The 20,744-nt window shown below is 45.5% G+C and overlaps 1 protein-coding gene across 3 annotated transcripts; it reads right to left on the bottom strand.

Moving 5' to 3' along the window:
• Positions 1-1,448: 1,448 nt before the first annotated feature.
• LOC139239381 (zinc finger protein 432-like) lies at positions 1,449-19,714 on the bottom strand. 3 transcript variants are annotated; one of them, XM_070868058.1, is made up of 4 exons: positions 19,431-19,714; positions 16,075-16,194; positions 15,858-15,946; positions 1,449-2,991 (listed from the first exon to the last, which is right to left on the bottom strand). In XM_070868058.1, exon 4 carries the CDS (start codon positions 2,626-2,628, stop codon positions 1,780-1,782), a length of 849 nt encoding a protein of 282 aa, XP_070724159.1. In that variant the 5' UTR covers positions 2,629-2,991; positions 15,858-15,946; positions 16,075-16,194; positions 19,431-19,714; the 3' UTR covers positions 1,449-1,779. The 3 variants fall into 3 exon arrangements, with proteins under 3 accessions (XP_070724159.1, XP_070724158.1, XP_070724157.1); XM_070868057.1 differs by lacking the exon at positions 16,075-16,194; XM_070868056.1 differs by lacking the exon at positions 16,075-16,194 and having other exon boundaries at positions 19,511-19,714.
• Positions 19,715-20,744: the final 1,030 nt, after the last annotated feature.

Here is a 20,744-nt window from a genome sequence, read left to right as displayed (position 1 = left end):
CTAAAGAAGTAGTACTTGGTAAAATAATGTGACTAAAGGTGGACAAGTCCCCTGGACCTAATGGTTTGCATCCTAAGGTCTTTGAAGAAGTAGCTGCAGAGATAGTGGAGGCATTGGTTGTAATCTACCAAAATTCCTTGGATTCTGGGGAGCTCCCAGAAGATTGGAAAACCACAAATGTAACCCCGCTATTTAGAAAAAGAGGGAGGCAAAATGTAGCCTAACTTCTGCCTTTGGGAAAACGCTGGATTCCATTATTAAGGAAGCAGTAACAGGACATTGGAAAAGCATAATACAGACAAGCAGAGTCAGTATGGTTTTATGAAAGGGAAGTCATGTTTGACAAATTTGCTGGTGTTCTTTGAGGAAGTAATGTGCACAGTGGATCAGGGGGAACCAGTGGATGTTGTGTATTTGGATTTCCAGAAAGCACTCGATAAGGTGCCACATAACAGGTTACTGCACAAGGTCAAATTTTACGGGGTTGGGGGTAATATATTAGCATGGATAGAGAGTGGGTTAACTAACAGAAGACAGAGAATCGGGAGAATTCAGTTTCCGGTCGTCAAATGGCAACTAGTGGGGTGTCACAGGGATTACTGCTGGGGCCCCAACTATTTACAATCTATATTAATGATTTGGATGAAGGGACCGAGTGTAATATTTCCAAGTTTGCTGATGATACAAAGATGGTTGGGAAAACAGATTGTGTGGAGGACACAATAATCTGCAAAGGTATGTAGACAGGCTAATTGAGTGGACAAACATCTGGTAGATTGAGTATAATGTGGGAAAGTGTGAGGTTATCCACTTTGGCAGGAAAAATAAAAATACAATGTATTATTTAAATGGCGAGATATTACAAAAGGACCTGGGGATCATTGTGCATGAAACACAAAAACTCAGTATGCAGGTACAGCAAGTAATTATGAAGGCGAAAGAAATGTTGGCCTTTATTGCAAAGGGTTGGAGTATTAAAGCAGAGAAGTCCTGCTACAACTGTACAGAGTATTGGTGAGACCACACCTGGAGTACTGCGTACAATGTTGATCTCCTTATTTCAGGAGGGAGATACTTGCATTGGAGATAGTTCAGAGAATCTTCACTGCTTTAATTTCTGAGATGAAGGGATTGACTTATGGGGTTAGGTTGAGCAGTTGGGCCTATACTCATTGGAGTTTAGAAGAATGAGAGATGATCTTATTGAAACATATGATACTGAGGTGACTTGACAAAGTAGATGCAGAGAGGATGTTTCCACGTGTGGGGACATCTAGAACTAGGGGGCATAGTTTAAGAAAAAGGATCACCGATTTCGAACCAAGATGGTGAGAAATTTCTTCTCTCACAGTGTCATAAATCTTTGAAATTCTCTACCCCAGTGAGCTGTGGCGGCTGAGTCATTGAATATATTTAAAGGTGGAGATAGACAGATTTTTGAACGATAATGGAGTGAAGGGTTATGGTGAGCAGGCAGGGAAGTGGAACTGTGCCCAAGATCGGATCATCCATGATCTTATTAAATGGCAGAGCAGGTTCGAGTGGCCAATGGCCTACTCCTGCTCCTATTTATGTTTTTTTAAAGAGTGAATTATAGAGGCAAACACAATCAGCATTATTTTTTTATCTGACCCTATTCCCGTTGATTAATGTGTCACATATCCCAAATATTAAACACCAGGCCAGTTATACAGGTAATCAGTATCAGCAGAAAGAAAGCCCAACTGTCAGAATGGACACGGTTCAGTCTGGGGTAACAGCAGAATCCAAACCCTGCAGTCAATTGTGAACTCGCTGGTGTCTCAGCAGGCAGGATGATCGAGTGAATCCCTTCCCACACTCAGAGCAGATGAACGGCCTCTCCCCAGTGTGAACTCGCTGGTGTATCTGCAGGTTCGATGACTGAGTGTATCGCTTCCCACACATGGAGCAGATGAATGGCCTCTCCCCAGTGTGAACTTGCTGATGTGTCAGCAGATGGGATAACTCCGTAAATCCCTTCCTACACTCAGAGCAGGTGAACGGTCTCTCCACAGTGTGAACTCGTTGATGTTGCAGCAGGTGGGATGACCGTGTGAATCCCTTCCCACACTCAGAGCAGGTGAATGGCCTCTCCCCGGTGTGAACTCTCTGGTGCATCAGCAGGTGGGATGACCGAGTGAATCCCTTCCCACACTCGAAGCAGATAAATGGCCTCTCCCCAGTGTGAACTCGTTGGTGCATCAGCAGGGTGGATGACCGAGTGAATCCCTTCCCACACTCAAAGCAGATAAACGGTCTCTCCCCGGTGTGAACTCGCTGGTGAGTTACAAGGTGGGATGACTGAGTGAATCCCTTCCCACATTCAGAGCAGGTGAACGGCCTCTCCCCAGTGTGAACTCGCTGGTGTGTCAGCAGGTGGGATGACTGAGTGAATCCCTCCCCACATTCGGAGCAGGTGAATGGCTTCTCCCCGGTGTGAAGTCGCTGATGTTTCAGCAGGTTGGATGAGGTAGTGAATCCCTTCTCACAATTAGAGCAGGTGAACGACCTCGCTCCAGTGTGACTGTGACTGTGACGATGAACTTCCAGCTCAGATTGGTAATTGAACCCCTTCCCACAGTCCCCACATTCCCACAGTTTCTCCATGTTGCGAGTGTCCTTGTGTCTCTCCAGGTTGGATGATCAGTTGAAGCCTGGTCCACACACAGAACACGTGTACGGTTTCTCCCCGTTGTGAATCGTGCGATGTTTTGTCAGGCTGCGTAACTGGTTAAAGCTCTTTCCACCGTCAGTGCACTGGAACACTCTTACTCGGGTGTGTGTGTCTCGGTGCTTTTCCAGTCACACTGATGTTTGAAATCTGTTCCCACAGACAGAACAGACAAACATTTCTCCTTCCACATTCAAACGCCGATGAGATTCAGGTCCTGATGAATCGAGTGATTCCATCATTCCTTGGCGTGATGTTTGGTTTGAGTTTCCCACCTGCAAATCCTGCCCTTCTGATATCTTGGAAAAGGAGTTCACAAAAATCATTACTGCAAGTACAGGGCAGAAATTCACAACAGACAATTCTATGGAACATTATTTCCTCTCTTGTTCCTCCAAAGCTATAAATCCCTGCCCCATACACTCTTCCCCCTCCCTGTCCTGAAATGCAAACACATCGCATGTCTGTAGGCAGCTTGTCCTCCGCTCCCAATTTTCATCACCAACTCTGGCTTGATTCAGTTCTATACTCAGTGGTTCCCCTCCCCTGAAAGTGCTGACTCTGCTGAGTTCAGTTCTACATTCATGAATTCCCCTCCGCTGAAGGTCTGACTCTGGCTAGGTTCAGTTCTAAACTCACTGGTTCCACTCCCCTGAAGGTGCTGACTCTGGCTGAGTTCAGTTCCACACTCACTGTTTCCCCTCCCTCTCATCCCCTGAAGGTGCTGACTTTCGTTCAGTTCAAATTCTACACTCACTGGTTCCCCTCCCTCTCCTCTCCTCCCCTGAATGTGCTGACTCTGTTAGCACATTGGACTAACCTAACTGGTAGCAATGCAGTGGAGGAGGATTTCCTGGAGCGCTTTAGGGATGGTTTTCCAGACCAATATATCGAGGAACCAACCAGAGAGCTGGCAATCCTAGACTGGGTGATGTGTAATGAGAAGGGACTAATTAGCAATCTTGTTGTGCGAGGCCCCTTAGGGAAGAGTGACCATAATATGGTAGAATTCCTTATTAAGATGGACGGTTAAATCGGAAACTAGAGTCCTGAACTTAAGCAAAGGTAACTTCGATGGTATGAGGCGTGAATTAGCTGGAATAGACTGGCAAGGGATACTTAAGCAGTTAACGGTGGCTAAGCAATGGCAAACATTTAAAGATCACATGGATGAACTTCAGCAAATGTACATTCCTGTAAAAATAAAACGGGTAAGGTGGCTCAACCATGGCTAACAAGGGAAATTAAGGATAGTGTTAAAGCCAAGGAAGAGGCATATAAATTGGCTCGAAAAAGCAACAAACCTGAGGACTGGGAGAAATTTAGAATTCAACAGAGGAAAACTAAGGGTTTAATTAAGAGGGAGTAAAAAGAATACAAGAGGAAGCTTGCAGGGAACATAAAAACTGACTGCAAAAGCTTTTATAAATATGTCAAGAGAAAAAGATTAGTGAAGACAAACGTAGGTTCCCTGCTGTCAGATTCAGGTGAATTTATAATGGGGAACAAAGAAATGGCAGACCAATTGAACAAATACTTCGGTTCTGTCGTCACGAAGGAGGACACAAATAACCTTCCGAATGTGCTAGGGGACAGTGGGTCTAGTGAGAAGGAGGAAATGAAGGATATCCTTATTTGGCGGGAAATTGTGTTCGGGAAATTGATGGGATTGAAGGCCGATAAATCCCCGGGGCCTGATAGTCTGCATCCCAGAGTACTTAAGGAAGTGGCCCTAGAAATAGTGGATGCATTGATGATCATTTTCCAATAGTCTATCGACTCTGGATCAGTTCTTATGGACTGGAGGGCAGCTAATGTAACACCACGTTTTAAAAAAGGAAGGAGTGAAAAAACGGGTATTTATTGACCGGTTAGCCTGACATCAATACTGGGGAAAATGTTGGAATCAATCATTAAGGATGAAATAGCAGTGCATTTGGAAAGCAGTGACATGATTGGACCAAGTCAGCATGGATTTATGAAAGGGAAAACATGCTTGATGAAACTTCTGGAATTTTTTGAGGATGTAACTAGGAGAGTGGACAAGGGAGAACCAGTGGATGTGGTGTTTATGGACTTTCAAAAGGCTTTTGACAAGGTCCCGCTCAAGAGATTGGTATGCAAAATCAAAGCGCATGGTTTTGGGGGTAATGTACTGACATGGATAGAGAACTGGTTCCAGACAGGAAGCAGAGAGGCGGGATAAACGGGTATTTTTCAGAATGGCAGGCAGTGACAAGTGGAATTCCGCAGGGCTCAGTGCTGGGACCCCAGCTCTTTACAATATACATAAACGATCTAGATGAAGGAATTTATTGTAATATCTCCAAGTTTGCGGATGACACTAAACTGGGTGGCAGTGTGAGTTGTGAGGAGGACGCTAAGAGGCTGCAGGGTGACTTGGACAGGTTAGGTGAGTGGGCAAATGCATGGCAGATGCATTATAATGTGGCTAAATGTGAGGTTATCCATTTTGGCGTCAAAAACACGAAGGCAGAATATTATATGAATGGCGGCAGATTAGGAAAAGGGGAGGTGCAATGAGACCTGGGTGTCATGGTTCATCAGTCATTGAAAGTGAGCATGCAGGTACAGCAGGCGGTAAAGAAGGCAAATGGTATGTTGGCCTTCATAGCTAGGGGATTTGAGTATAGAAGCAGGGAGGTCTTATTGCATTTATGCAGGGCCTTAGTGAGGCCTCAACTGGAATATTGTGTTCAGTTTTGGTCTCCTAATCTGAGGAAGGACATTCTTGATATTGACGGAGTGCAACGAAGGTTCACCAGACTGATGCCAGGGATGGCTGGACTGTCATATGAGGAGAGACTGGATCAACTAGGTCTTTGTTCAATGAAGTTTAGAAGGATGAGAGGGGATTTCATAGAAATGTATAAGATCCTGACGGGACTGGACAGGTTAGATGCGGGAAGAATGTTCCCGATGTTGGGGAAGTCCAGCACCAGGGGGCATAGCCTTACTATAAGGGGTAGGCCATTTAGGACTGAGATGAGGAGAAACTTCTTCAGTCAGAGAGTTGTTAACCTGTGGAATTCCCTGCCTCAGAGAGTTGTTGATGCCAGTTCTTTGGATATATTTAAGAGGGAGTTCGATATGGCCCTTATGGCTAAAGGGATCAAGGGGTATGGACAAAAAGCAGGAAAGGGGTACTGAAGGAATGATCAGCCATGATCTTATTGAATGGCAGTGCAGGCTCGAAGGGCCGAGTGGTCTACTCCGGCACCTATTTTCTATGTTTCTATGTTTTCTGTCACTCATTGGTACATGAAGTAGTTTTAAATTGCCTGGTTCGGGCAGACTAGAGGCATTATGAGTCACTTTCTGGTACTGTGTGTCAGTGTGGGATTGACAGCTGTGTATAGGACAGACACTGTCACTCACTCTCTGGTACTGTGTGTCAGTGTAGGATTGACAGGTGCGTATAGGAAATACCTGCCACTCACTCTCTGGTCATATATATCAGTTTGGGAATTATTGTTGACTATAGGATAGCTACTGTGCCTGTCACTCTCTGTTACTGTGTGGCAGTGTTTGATTGTCAGTGGAATACAATATATAGATACTTCAACTCCCTATCTCTAATACAGTGTGACCAAAATGATATTTTTCCAAAAACAACCTGTCACTCTCTGATAAAATGTTTCAGTGCAGGATTTGAGAGAGAATATACCAATATCTCTCAATCTTTGGTACAGTGAGGCAGAGTTGGATTGCCAGATTAGTTTTTTTTATAGATACTGCCCCTGTTATTCTCTCATTCAATGTGACAGATTCTGATGACAGGTGAGTTTTGAATAGATACTGCCTGTCTCATTCTCCGACATAATATGACAGGTGAGTGTTGGATAGATACTGCCTCTCTCATTCTCTGACACTATGTGACAGGTGAGTGTTGGATAGATACTGCCTCTGTCATTCTCTGACACTATGTGAGAACATAAGAACATAAGAATTAGGAACAGGAGTAGGCCATCTAGCCCCTCGAGCCTGCTCCGCCATTCAACAAGATCATGGCTGATCTGGACGTGGACTCAGCTCCACTTACCCGCCCGCTCCCCATAACCCTTAATTCCCTTATTGGTTAAAAATCTATCTATCTGTGATTTGAATACATTCAATGAGCTAGCCTCAACTGCTTCCTTGGGCAGAAAATTCCACAGATTCACAACTCTCTGGGAGAAAAAATTCCTTCTCAACTCAGTTTTAAATTGGCTCCCCCATATTTTGAGGCTGTGCCCCCGAGTTCTAGTCTCTCCGACCAGTGGAAACAACCTCTCTGCCTCTATCTTGTCTATCCCTTTCATTATTTTGAATGTTTCTATAAGATCACCCCTCATCCTTCTGAACTCCAACGAGTAAAGACCCAGTCTACTCAATCTATCATCATAATGTAACACGCTCATCTCCGCAATCAGCCTAGTGAATCGTCTCTGTACCCCCTCCAAAGCTAGTATATCCTTCCTTAAGTAAGGTGACCAAAACTGCACGCAGTACTCCAGGTGCAGCCTCACCAATATCCTGTACAGTTGCAGCAGGACCTCCCTGCTTTTTTACTCCATCCCTCTCGCAATGAAGGCCAACATTCCATTCGCCTTCCTGATTACCTGCTGCACCTGCAAACTAATGTTTTGGGATTCATGCACAAGGATCCCCAGGTCCCTCTGCAGCACAGCTTGTTGTAATTTCTCCCCATTCAAATAATATTCCCTTTTACTGTTTTTTTTCCCCAAGGGGGATGACCTCACATTTTCCGACATTGTATTCCATCTGTCAAACCTTAGCCCATTCGCTTAACCTATCTAAATCTCTTTGCAGCCTCTCGTTGTCCTCTACACATTCAGCTTTCCCACTAATCTTTGTGTCATCTGCAAATTTTGTTACACTACACTCTGTCCCCTCTTCCAGGTCATCTATGTATATTGTAAACAGTTGTGGTCCCAGCACCAATCCCTGTGGCACACCACTAACCACCGATTTTCAACCCGAAAAAGACCCATTTATCTTGACTCTCTGCTTTCTGTTAGCCAGCCAATTCTCAATCCATGCTAATACATTTCCTCTGACTCCGCGTACCTTTATCTTCTGCAGTAACCTTTTGTGTGGCACCTTATCGAATGCCTTTTGGAAATCTAAATACACCACACCACATCCATCGGTACACCTCTATCCACCATGCTTGTTATATCCTCATAGAATTCCCGTAAATTAGTTAAACATGATTTCCCCTTCATGAATCAATGTTGCGTCTGCTTGATTGCACTATTCCGATCTAGATGTCCCGCTATTTCTTCCTTAATGATAGCTTCAAGCATTTTCTGCACTACAGATGTTAAACTAACCGACCTATAGTTACCTGCCTTTTCCATGCCCCCTTTTTTAAACAGAGGCATTACATTAGCTGCTTTCCAATCCGCTGGTATCTCCTCAGAGTCTAGAGAATTTTGGTAGATTATAACGAATGCATCTGCTACAACTTCCGCCATCTCTTTTAATACCCTGGGATGCATTTCATCAGGACCAGGGGACTTGTCTACCTTGAGTCCCATTAGCCTGTCCTGCACTACCTCCCTAGTGATAGTGATTGTCTCAAGGTCCTCCTTTCCCACATTCCCGTGACCAGCAATTTTTGGCATGGTTTTTGTGTCTTCCACTGTGAAGACTGAAGCAAAATAATTGTTTAAGGTCTCAGCCATTTCCACATTTCCCATTATTAAATCCCCCTTCTCATCTTCTAAGGGACCAACATTTACTTTAGTCACTCTCTTCCGTTTTATATATTGGTAAAAGCTTTTACTATCGTTTTTATGTTTTGCGCAAGTTTACTTTCATAATCTATCTTTCCTTTCTTTATTGCTTTCTTAGTCATTCTTTACTGTCATTTAACATTTTCCCAATCTTCTCGTTTCCCACTAACCTTGGCCACCTTATACGCATTGGTTTTTAATTTGATACTCTCCTTTATTTCCTTGGTTAGCCACAGTTGGTTATCCCTTCTCTTACCACCCTTCTTTTTCACTGGAATATATTTTTGTTGAGCACTATGAAAGAGCTCCTTAAAAGTCCTCCACTGTTCCTCAATTGTGCCACCGTTTAGTCTGTGTTCCCAGTCTACTTTAGCCAACTCTGACAGGTAAGTGTTGGATAGATACTGCCTCTCTTATTCTCTGATACTATGTGACAGATTCTGATTGACAGGCGAGTGTAGGATGGACGCTGCCACTTTCAATCTCTGGTGCAGTGTCAGTGTGGGACTGACCGGTGATTATAAGCTAGATACTGACTCTTTCACTCTCTGATCCATTGACAGATCAATATTGAATTAATATTATGGGTGTCTGGTACGGGAGTGTGGATTTTACTCTGTATCTGACCATCTCTGGTATGTGAATGAGGGTTTTACTCTGTACATCAGTTTCTGATACGATAGTGTGAGTTTTATCCTGTAACTGTCAATTTCTGGTAATTGCCTGTGGGTTTCATTCTGTACCTTTCCATTCCTGGTGTGTGAGTGTGTGTTTTGTGTCTGTATCTGTCCATCTCTGTTGTGTGAATGTGAGCTCGACTCCATACCAGTCATTCTCCAGTATGTTAGTATTGTTTTACTCTGTATCACCAATTCCTGATAGAAAGTAAAACAAATATTCTAACTGTCAATTTTTGTTATGGAGGTGAGTGTTTATGCTGAATCTGTCAGTCTCTGGTAAATGAGTCTGAGTTTCACTCTGTATCTATCTGTCTCTGGTATGTGAGTTTGGGCTTTTCTCTGTATCTCTCCATTTCTGCTATGGGAGTCTGGGATTTATTCTGTACCTGTCAAGTTCTGATATGTGATTGTGGGCCTTACTCTATACCTGCAGTTTCTGCTTAATTGAGAGTGGGTTTTCCTTTGTACCTGTCAGTTTCTGGTATGGAAGAGAGGTCTTTACCCTGTACCTGTCAATTACTGGTGAGTGAGTATGGGCATATCACTGTATGTCAATTTATGTTATGGGAATATGGATTTGAATATGTCAGCCTCTGATATGAGTGTGGGTTTTATACTGTATCTCTCAGTCTCTGATACGCGAGTGTGTGTATTATTCTGTGCCGGATAGGTTTTGGTATGTGTGTGTTGAGGTTTAATCTGTGCCTCTCAGTTTCTGCTATGTTAGTCTGGATTTAATCTGTACCCATTTGTTCCTGCTACTTGATTGTGTGTTTTAAACTGTACCTGTCAGTTCTTGCTATGTGAGTGTGGAATTTACTGTGTGTCTGCCAGTCTCTGGTATGTGAACGTGAGCAGCAATTTTACTATTTACCTGTATTTCTCTGATATGGGAGTGAAGATTTTGCCTTCTACCTGTCATTTTTGTGATGCGTGTGTGTAGGTATTACTCTGTTCCTATCAGTTTTTGCGATGCCAGTAACAATTTTATTTACTGCCTTTCAGTTTTCTGACATATGGACATGGGATTTACACTTTACCTGTCACTCTCTGGTATGCAAGTGGGGATTGTATTCTGTTACTGTCACTTTCATATATGTGGGTGTGTGTTGTATACTGTATCTGTCAATCTATGGTACAGGAATGTGGGTTTTATTCTGCATCTGTCATCTTCTGGTATGTTCATGGGGTTAAATACCAGAGACTGGCAGATACAGAGTAAATTCCACACTCACACAGCAGGAACTGACAGGTACAGTCTAGAACAAGTAGCAGGAACAAATAGGTACAGATTATCCGAGACAGATTATAACAGAAACTGAAAGGCACAGATTAAACCACAACACACATACCAAACCTGACAGGGACAGAATACACACAGTTGGATATCAGAGAATGAGAGATACAATATAATACCCACTAAATAATGAATCTGTCACATTCTGAAACATGAATATGGCTTTCGCTCTATACCCGTCAGCTTCTGATATGCGAGTGTGGTTTTGACTTTCTGTTTGATATTTTTTCCGATAGATGATCGTGTGTTTTACTTAGAAACATAGAAAATAGGTACAGGAGTAGGCCATTTGGCCCTTCGAGACTGAACCGCCATTCAATAAGATCATGGCTGATCATTCCCTCAGTACCCCTTTCCTGCTTTCTCTCCATACCCCTTGATGCCTTCAGCCGTAAGGGCCATATCTAACTCCCTCTTGAATATATCCAATGAACTGGCATCAATAACTCTCTGAGGCAGGGAATTCCACAGGTTAACAACTCTCTGACTGAAGAAGTTTCTCCTCATTTCAGTCCTAAATGGCCTACCCCTTATCCGAAGACTATGTCCCCTAGTTCTGGACTTCCCCAGCATCGGAAACATTCTTCCCGCAACTAACCTGTCCAGTCCCGTCAGAATCTTATACGTTTCTATGAGATCCCCTCTCATCCTTCTAAACTCCAGTGAATAAAGGCCCAGTTGATCCAGTCTCTCCTCATATGTCAGTCCAGCCATCCCTGGCATCAGTCTGGTGAACATTTGCTGCACTCCTTCAATAGCAAGAATGTCCTTCCTCAGATTAGGAGACCAAAACTGAACACAATATTCCAGGTGAGGCCTCACCAAGGCCCTGTACAACTGGAGTAGGACCTCCCTGCTCCTATACTCAAATCCCCTAGCTATGAAGGCCAACATACCATTTGCCTTCTTTACTGCCTGCTGTACATGCATGCCAACTTTCAATGACTGATGAACCATGACACCCAGGTCTCATTGCTCCTCCCCTTTTCCTAATCTGCCGCCTTTCAGATAATATTCTGCCTTCGTGTTTTTGCCCCCAAAATGGATAACTGCACATTTATCCACATTATACTGCATCTGCTTTACATTTGCCCACTCACCTAACCTGTCCAAGTCACCCTGCAGCCTCTTAGCATCCTCCTCACAGCTCACACCGCCACCCAGTTTAGTGCCATCTGCAAACTTGGAGATATTACACTCAATTCCTTCATCTAAATCATTGATGTATATTGTAAAGAGCTGGGGTCTCAGCACTGAGCCCTGCGGCACTCCACTAGTCACTGCCTGCCATTCTGAAAAGTACCTGTTTATCCGACTCTCTGCTTCCTGTCTGCCAACCAGTTCTCTATACACATCAGTACATTACCCCAATACCATGTGCTTTGATTTTGCATACCAATCTCTTCTGTGGGACCTTGTCAAAAGCCTTTTGAAAGTCCAAATACACCACACCCACTGGTTCTCCCTTGTCCACTCTGCTAGTTACAAGCTCAAAAAATTGCAGATTTGTCAAGCATGATTTTCCTTTCATAAATCCACGCTGACTTGGACCGATACTGTCACTGCTTTCCAAATGCGCTATTTCATCCTTAATGATTGATTCCAACATTTTCCCCACTACTGATGTCAGGCTAACTGGTCGATAATTACCAGTTTTCTCTCTCCCTCCTTTTTTAAAACGTGGTGTTACATTAGCTACCCTCCAGTCCATAGGAACTGATCCAGAGTCGATAGACTATTGGAAAATGATCACCAATGCATCCACTATTTCTAGGGTCACTTCCTTAAGTACTCTAGGATGTAGACTATCAGGCCCCGGGGATTTATCGGCCTTCAATCCCATCAATTTCCCTAACACAATTTCCCGCCAAATAAGGATATCTTTCAGTTCCTCCTTCTCATGAGATCCACTGTCCCCTAGCACATTCGGAAGGTTATTTGTGTCTTCCTTCATGAAGACAGAACCGAAGTATTTGTTCAATTGGAAGCCAATTCTTTGTTCCCCATTATATATTTACCTGAATCCGACTGCCAGGGACCTACATTTGTCTTCACTAATCTTTTTCTCTTTACATATTCATAGAAGCTTTTGCAGTCAGTTTTTATTTCCCTGCTAGCTTTCTCTCGCACTCTATTTTCCCCCTCTTAATTAAACCCTTAGTCCTCCTTGATGAATTCTAAATTTCTCCGAGTCCTCAGGTTTGTTGCTTTTTCTGACCAATTTATATGCTTCTTCATTGGTTTCAACACGATCCTTAATTTACCTCATTAGCCAAGGTTGAGCCACCTTCCCCGTTTTACTTTTACTCCAGACAGGGATGTACAATTGCTGAAGTTCATCCACGTGATCTTTAAATGTTTGCTATTGCTTATCCGCTGTCAACCCTTTAAGTATCCCTTGCCAGTCGATTCGAGCTAATTCACGCCTCATACCATCGAAGTTACTTTTCTTTAATTTCAGGACCCTAGTTTCCAAATTAACTTTGTCACTCTCCACCTTAATAAGGAATTCTACCATATTATGGTCACTCTTCCCCAAGAGACATCGCACAACAAGATTGCTAATTAGGCCCTTCTCATTACACATCACCCAGTCTAGGATGGCGATCTCTCTGGTTGGTTCTTCGACATATTGGTCTGGGAAACCATTCCTTATACACTCCAGGAAATCCTCCTCTACCGCATTGCTACCAGTTTGGTTAACCCAATCTATATGTAAATTAAAGTCGCCCATGATAACTGCTGCACCTTTATTGCACACATATCTTATTTCTTGTTAGATGCTGTCCCCAACCTCACTACTACTGTTTGGTGGTCTGTACACAACTCCCACTAGCGTTTTCTGCCCTCTGGTATTCCGCAGCCCCACCCATACCGATTCCACATCATCCAGGCTAATGTCCCTCTTTACTATTGCAATAATTTCCTCTTTAACCAGCAATGCCAACTCGTCTCCTTTTCCTCTCTGTCTATCCTCCCTAAATGTTGAATACCCCTGGATGTTGAGTTCCCAGCCTTGGTCACCCTGGAGCCATGTCTCCGTGATGCCAATTACATCATATCCATTAACTGCTATCTGCGCAGCTAATTCATCCACCTTATTCCGAATATTCCTCGCATTGAGACACAGAGCATTCAGGGTTGTCTTTTTAACACACTTTGCCCCTTTAGAATTTTGCTGTGATGTGGCCCTTTTTGTTTTTTTGACTTGGGTTTCTCTGCTCTCCACTTTTACTCTTGTCCTTTCTATCTTTTGCTTCTGCTTCCATTTTATTTTCCTCTGTCTCCCTTCATAGGTTCTCATCCCCCTGCCATGTTAGTTTAATTCCACCCCAACAGCACTAGCAAACACTCCCCCTAAGACATTGGTTCCAGTCCTGCCCAGGTGCAGGCCGTCCAGTTTGTACTGGTCACACCTCCCCCAGAACTGGTTCCAAAGTCCCAGGACTTTGAATCCCTCCCTTCTGCACCACTCCTCAAGCCACGTATTCATCTGAGCTATCCTGCGATTCCTACTCTGACTAGCACATGGCAGTGGTAGCAATCCTGAGATTACTACTTTTGAGGTCCTACTTTTTAATTTAGCTCCTAGCTCCCTGAATTCGTCTCGTAGGATCTGATCCCGTTTTCTTTTACCTATATCATTGGTACCTATATGTACGACAACTGGCTGTTCACCCTCCCTTTTCAGAATGTCCTGCAACTTCTCCGAGACATCCTTGACCCTTGCACCCGCGAGGCAACATGCCAACCTGGAGTCTCGGTTGCGGCCGCAGAAACGTCTATCTATTCCCCTTACAATAGAATCCCCTATCACTATAGCTCTCCCACTCATTTTCCTGCCCTCCTGTGCAGCAGAGCCACCCACGGTGCCATGAACTTGGCTGCTGCTGTTCTCCCCTGAGGAGTCATCCCCCTCAACAGTACTCAAAGTGGTGTATCTGTTTTGCAGGGGGATGACCGCAGGGGACCCCTGCACTACCTTACTTCCACTGCTCTTCCTGTTGGTCACCCATCCCCTATCTGGCTGTGTACCCTTTACCTGTGTTAAGACCAACTCGCTAAACGTGCTCCTCACATCATTCTCAGCATCGTGGTGCAGTGCCGCAATGAGGTCCGTCAGGAGCTGCAGGCGGATACATGTCCCGCACACACCGGAAGCGTCCCTGACTTCCCACATATTACAGGAGGAGCATAACACATGTCCGAGCTGTCCTGCCATGACTTCACCCTTAGATAAACTTAATTTGGCAACAACAATGCTAAATGTTACTTACTGATATAGAAAAGAAAAAAGAAAAGCTACTTACCAATCAGCAGCCAATCACTTACCCCCTTGGCTGTGACGTCACCTTTCGATTTCTTTCTACTTTTTTGCCTCCCTGTTGCAGCTGCACCGACTGGGCTTCCGCCGACTCACGAACTCCCGAGCCTCTCCTCGATCTCGCCGCTCCACCTCTCACCGACTCACGAACTCCCGAGCCTCTCCTCGATCTCCCCGCTCTGCCTCCGTCGACTCACGAACTCCCGAGCCTCTCCTCGATCTCCCCGCTCCGCCTCTCACCGACTCACGAACGCCCGAGCCTCTCCACGATCTCCCCGCTCTGCCTCTCACCGACTCACGAACTCCCGAGCCTCTCCTCGATCTCCCCGCTCTGCCTCCGCCGACTCACGAACTCCCGAGCCTCTCCTCGATCTCCCCGCTCTGCCTCTCACCGACTCATGAACCCCCGAGCCTCTCCTCGATCTGCCTCCGCCGACTCATGAACTCCCGAGCCTCTCCTCGATCACCCCGCTCTGCCTCCGCCGACTCATGAACTCCCGAGCCCCTCCTCAATCTCCCCGCTCTGCCTCCGCCGACTCACGAACTCCCGAGCCTCTCCTCGATCACCCCGCTCTGCCTCCGCCGACTCATGAACTCCCGAGCCTCTCCTCGATCTCCCCGCTCCGCCTCTCACCGACTCACGAACTCCCGAGCCTCTCCTCGATCTCCCCGCTCTGCCTCCGCCGACTCATGAACTCCCGAGCCTCTCCTCGATCTCCCCGCTCCGCCTCTCACCGACTCACGAACTCCCGAGCCTCTCCTCGATCTCCCCGCTCCGCCTCTCACCGACTCATGAACTCCCGAGCCTCTCCTCGATGCTAGGCCTTTTGTAGGCCGCCTCAATCTCCCCGGTCCGCCTCTCGCCAACTCATCTCTACCTGCCAGTTTCTGGCAAGTGAGTGTGGGTGTTTAATGTACCTGTCAGTGTGATCTGTTTCAATGGTGAAACAGCATCTGATTCTACTGCTCCATGTGGCTGTAAGATTCACAGTGTAACTCTGCCACTTCAGATCATTGTGTGACTTACAGCTTCTGCTGCCTGTGACAATCGGACTGAGATCAGTTCTCTCTCTCTGCGGTCTGTGAGTGATAATCTACTTACTGTGTGAGAGAAGGAGCTGTCTGCACTGTTCCTTGTGTTCCGGATGGAGGAAAGCTCACATTTGTTCCAGCTGGTTGAAGAATTTTGCTCTGAGAATAATAATACGAGAGCATTATTAGTTGTAAGATATGGATGCGGGGGAGAATATGATGTATCTGAGGGAGCGACAATGTATCATGCGATCACGAGTAGCACAGTTCTGGAGAACTCAGCTCACCGAAACAATATAACCGATCTTTAAAATATCTTCTCCCACACTCCTCTCCTGGTGCCTGCAATAGATGCACTTTGTGAAACTCCCCACATCCTCTCTGCCAGGCTGTGTTTCCACTGCTCACTGTCCAAGAACAACAGACACGGTGAGATTGGAACTGAATCAGGAACATTCACTACTGATTTGGGGAAAGAAAGCAGCAATGATTTGAAAGAGCAAGGTGGTTTACTTTCTCGGTTACCTTACACTATCCACACACAGCCCGAGAATGGTCTCTCCCTTCCCCCACTCACACCATGTTCCGGAACGAGTTCCTGCTCCACTCTGCCTCTTATACACGGCCCCCAATGGAACTAAACCAGGAACGTTCACTACTGGTTTGGAGAGAGAAAGCAGCAGATTGTAAATAGCAGATTCTTCCCATTCTGTCTCCCTTACCCTGGACACATGCTGTCCACACATGGCCCGAGAATAGCCTCTCCCTTCCCCCACTCAAACCACACATTGAGACTTGTTCTTGCTCCACTCTGTCCCTTACACACAGCCCCCGACTCCCCCTGAACTTCCCCGGACTCAATGCTGAACTCTGAGCCCATCTGCAGACACACTGCAAAAGCGCTGCGCTGCTGTAAGGAGGCTGCTGCTTGCTGCCTTACCCCGGGGCCGCGGCATCTCCATTCCTGGCTGTTTTAAACCATCTTCTTCCACTCACTGAGTGAATGGCGATCACAGGCAGGGATGGGGGAGGGGAGGGTGCATGCATTTTTCTGCTCACTGGAAATCGACATGGGGCGTAGCTGAACTGCACATGTGCAGCTCTCTGCACTAATTCAAACTGTAAAAATCAAAGTACACTTTTCCCAATTTACTTTTATCAGAATCTGAGCAAAGTAACTGGGCCTGGGGGGAAAAGGCACAGAGAATGATTAAAGCTGGGAGCCTTGTCCCTTGGAGATGCTCAATTTGGGATCATTCCGTGCAGCTTGTTTCTCTCCATGAGCCGGGCTTCACAAAGCAATCCTGCACAAATATCGGAAGGACAAGGGAGTGAAAGGGTTTGCTGGGACCGTGCAGGAGTTAATATCTGACAGAAACAGTTTAATTACAGTAAAACACTTGGTCACTGAGAGAAATACCGAAGTGGATAATCAAGCGGCTAGACGGGGGAAGGAACTTAATACAATCACTATCACTAATGAAGTAGTACTCGGTAAAATAATAGGACTAAAGGCAGACAAGTCACCTGGACCTGATGGCTTACATCACAGAGTCTTGAGAAGTGGCTGTAGAGATAGTGGATGCATTGGTTCTAATCTACCAAAATTTCCTGGATTCTGGGGCGGTCCCAGCAGATTGGAAAACCACAAATGTAACGCCCCTATTTACCAAAAAGAGGCAGACCAAAAGCAGGAAACCATAGACCAATTAGCCTAACATCTGTCATTGGGAAAACACTGCAGTCCATTATTAAGGAAGCAGTAGCGGGACATTTGGAAAAGCATGATTCAATTAAGCAGAGTCAGCATGGCGTTATGAAAGGGAAATCCTGTTTGACAAATTTGCTGGAGTTCTTTGAGGATGTAACGAGCAGGGTGGATAAGGGGGAACCAGTGGATGTGGTGTATTTGGGTTTCCAGAAGGCATTTGATAAGATGCCACATACGAGGTTACTGCACAAGATAAAAGCTCACGGTGTTGGGGATAGTATATTAACATGGATAGAGGATTGGTTAACTAACAGAAACCAGCGAGTTGGGATAAATGGGCCATTTTCCGGTTGGCAAGTGATGACTAGTGTGGTGCCTCAACCACTTACAAACTATATTAATGACTTGGATGAAAGGACCGAGTTTAACGAAGCCAAGTTTGCTGATGATACAAAGAAGGGTGGGAAAACAAATTGTGAGAACACACAAAATCTGAAAAAGGGATATAGACAGGCTAAATGAGTGGGCAAAAAAATTGGCAGATGGAGCATAATGTTGGAAAATGTGAGGTTATCCAGTTTCGCAGAAATAATAGAAAAGCAAATTATAATTTAAATGGAGAAAAATTGCAAAGTGCCATCGTACAGAGACCTGGGGGTTCTTGTGCATAAAACACAAAAATTTCGTATTCAGGTACAGCAAGTAATCGGGAAGTATAAAAGTAGAAATGTAATCTATAACTGTACACGGTATTGGTGAGGCTACACCTGGAGTACTGCATACAGTTTTGGTCTCTGTATTTAAGGAAGGATATACTTGCAGTGGAGGCAGTTCAGAGGTTGATTCGAGAGATGAGGGGGTTGTCTTATGAGGATAGGTTCAGAAGCTTGGGCCTATAACTGAGAATGTCTGTGGCTCATTTCTGATCAGCAAACTCCCAGCTGACTGACAGTATAATATGTTAAATGAAATCTGGGACAATTGTGTTCCACAGAACAGAAAGCAGCCCTTTCAGAGATAGTGTGGGTGGCTCTGAAAAGAGCCTTTGGGTTATTACATTAAATCCTGTCCGCTTTCCTTGCTCTTGGACGCGCTGGCGGTTTTCTTGGGCAGCAGCACAGCCTGGATATTCTAAGGATAAGGGGTAAGCCATTTAGAACTGAGATGAGGAGAAACTTCTTCACACAGAGAGTGGTGAACCTGTGGAATTCTCTACCACAGAAAGTAGTTGAGGCCAATTCACTAAATATATTCAAAAAGGAGTTAGATGTAGTCCTTACTACTAGGGGGATCAAGGGGTATGGCGAGAAAGCAGGAATGGGGTACTGAAGTTGCATGTTCAGCCATGAACTCATTGAATGGTGGTGCAGGTCGAAGAGCCGAATGGCCCACTCCTGCACCTATTTTCTATGTTTCTATACACATTTGAGTTCAGAAGAATGAGAGATGATCCAATCAAAACATATAAGATAACGAGGGGGCTCGACAAGGTGGATGCAGAGAGGATGTTTCTACTGGTGGGGGAGACAAGAACTGGAGGGCAAGATCTTAGGAAAAGGGGCCGCCCATTTAGAACTGAGGAGAAATTTCATCTGTGAGAGGGTTGAGAATCTGTGGAATTTGGTGCCTCAGGGAGCTTTGGAGGCTGGGACATTGAATAAATAAGACAGAAATAGACAGTTTCTTAAACAATTACGGGATAAAGCGTTATGGGGAGCGGGCAGGGAAGTGGAACTGAGTCCAAGATCAGATCAGCCATGATCTTATCAAATGGCAGAGCAGGCTCAAGAGGCCTTATGGCCTACTCCTATTTTTTGTGTTCTTATAACCCTGGGACTGTACATGGGGATTCTAACCCGGGGAGGGAACAGCTCTGGGGATTTCCTGTTACAATTATCTGGGACGTAAACCGTAAGCTTCGCACTGACGCACCTCACGTTGCTCCTGCACCAAGATGGTCACGCATGCGCTTTACTGCTCACTGAATCAAGATGGCGGAACGCTGAACTTGCCTTCCTGTGCAAAGCTGGCCGCCGTTATCCTGGAACTGTGACCGGGAGAAAGCTTCGAAGCTGCAGTCGCCGATATTTAGGTTATTATTCTATTATTCCGGGCTTCCGGCGGGCAGAGGTTGTTCATGAAGCTTCCCCGGCTACCCGCTGGTGAATTACTCCCCTCCACACCGCTGAAAAGTGGCTCTTTTGCGCAGGTGATGTTCACCACATCCGCTCCGCCATTAAGCGCACCACACATGCTCCAAACTCAGCCAAATTCCGCGCCTGCACACCGGGCCCCTGTAGTCTGGGTTCGGCATATTCTCTGTCGCTGCGTATGCTGGGTAAATAAACCGCCATTGAATGCCGACGTTAGTGATTTGAAGTGGATTTACTGTGATTGAAAGGCTGCATTAGAGGGAGCAGGGCGCGGTGGACCGGCCCGGAAATGGCCGGGGTCCCGGCCTGCAAGTTCATCAGTCGGCCGGGACCATCAGAGGGAGCAGCGTGTGGCGGCATATCACTGCAGGAGGGCGACGGCTGCAAAGTCAAGTCAGGCACAGCAAGAGGGGCGTAGGAGCAACAGTTTGTAGAAGGAAGTGACCGGGGCCCAGGAGAGGCGAGGGCCCAGGGGCAGCACGGGCCAACCCACACTTCTATATGTGTGCTTGCACGGTCCCTGCCGCAGAGCTGCTCTCCAGTCGTCTTGGGTAATCCTTGCCTCTGGACTAAGACCTAGCTCTGTCGAGCCCGTGTGGTGGCTGGTGTGCAACGGCCACCCCACGTTAAAAAAAATCTACGCACAGCCATCTTCCACCCTCTAAGATGTAGTTCCTGATCTGGAATATTAGGTCTTTCATTGCAACACCTGTAAACTCATTCCTTTTTAGCGTGGAAGCAAGTCATCCTCGCTTGGACGGATTGCCTATGATGATGACTCTGATTGCATTGGGCACTGATTCTGGCAGTTAGTCTTTGTTTCTGCGCTCTTTATTACCCCTATATCTGAGCTGGAGATTAATGTTCTGCATAAATATTGAATAAATCAGCTTGTTTCAAACACCGTGTGTCGAATATTTGATTTCTCCCTAATAGGGCAGTTCATCTATTACCACATCAAATCATAAGCCTTTTTTCATTTGTGTATACGACTTGAGTGTCATCGACTGAACAGGCGTGTCTCACTTTACACTCGTTTGACGTTCCTTTCCACCAATCCTTGAAAGAACAATCTTGCTTAAGACTGTAAATC

This window comes from Pristiophorus japonicus, chromosome 27 (assembly GCF_044704955.1).
Source record: "Pristiophorus japonicus isolate sPriJap1 chromosome 27, sPriJap1.hap1, whole genome shotgun sequence".
Classification (NCBI taxonomy): Eukaryota; Metazoa; Chordata; class Chondrichthyes; family Pristiophoridae; genus Pristiophorus; species Pristiophorus japonicus.
Note: the sequence above shows the minus strand (reverse complement) of the source record. Positions and strands in the feature narration are given on the sequence as shown.

Coding starts and splice junctions, on each gene's coding strand:
- LOC139239381 (XM_070868058.1), bottom strand. CDS start 2,628: ATGGAGAAACTGTGGGAATGTGGGGACTGTGGGAAGGGGTTCAATTAC.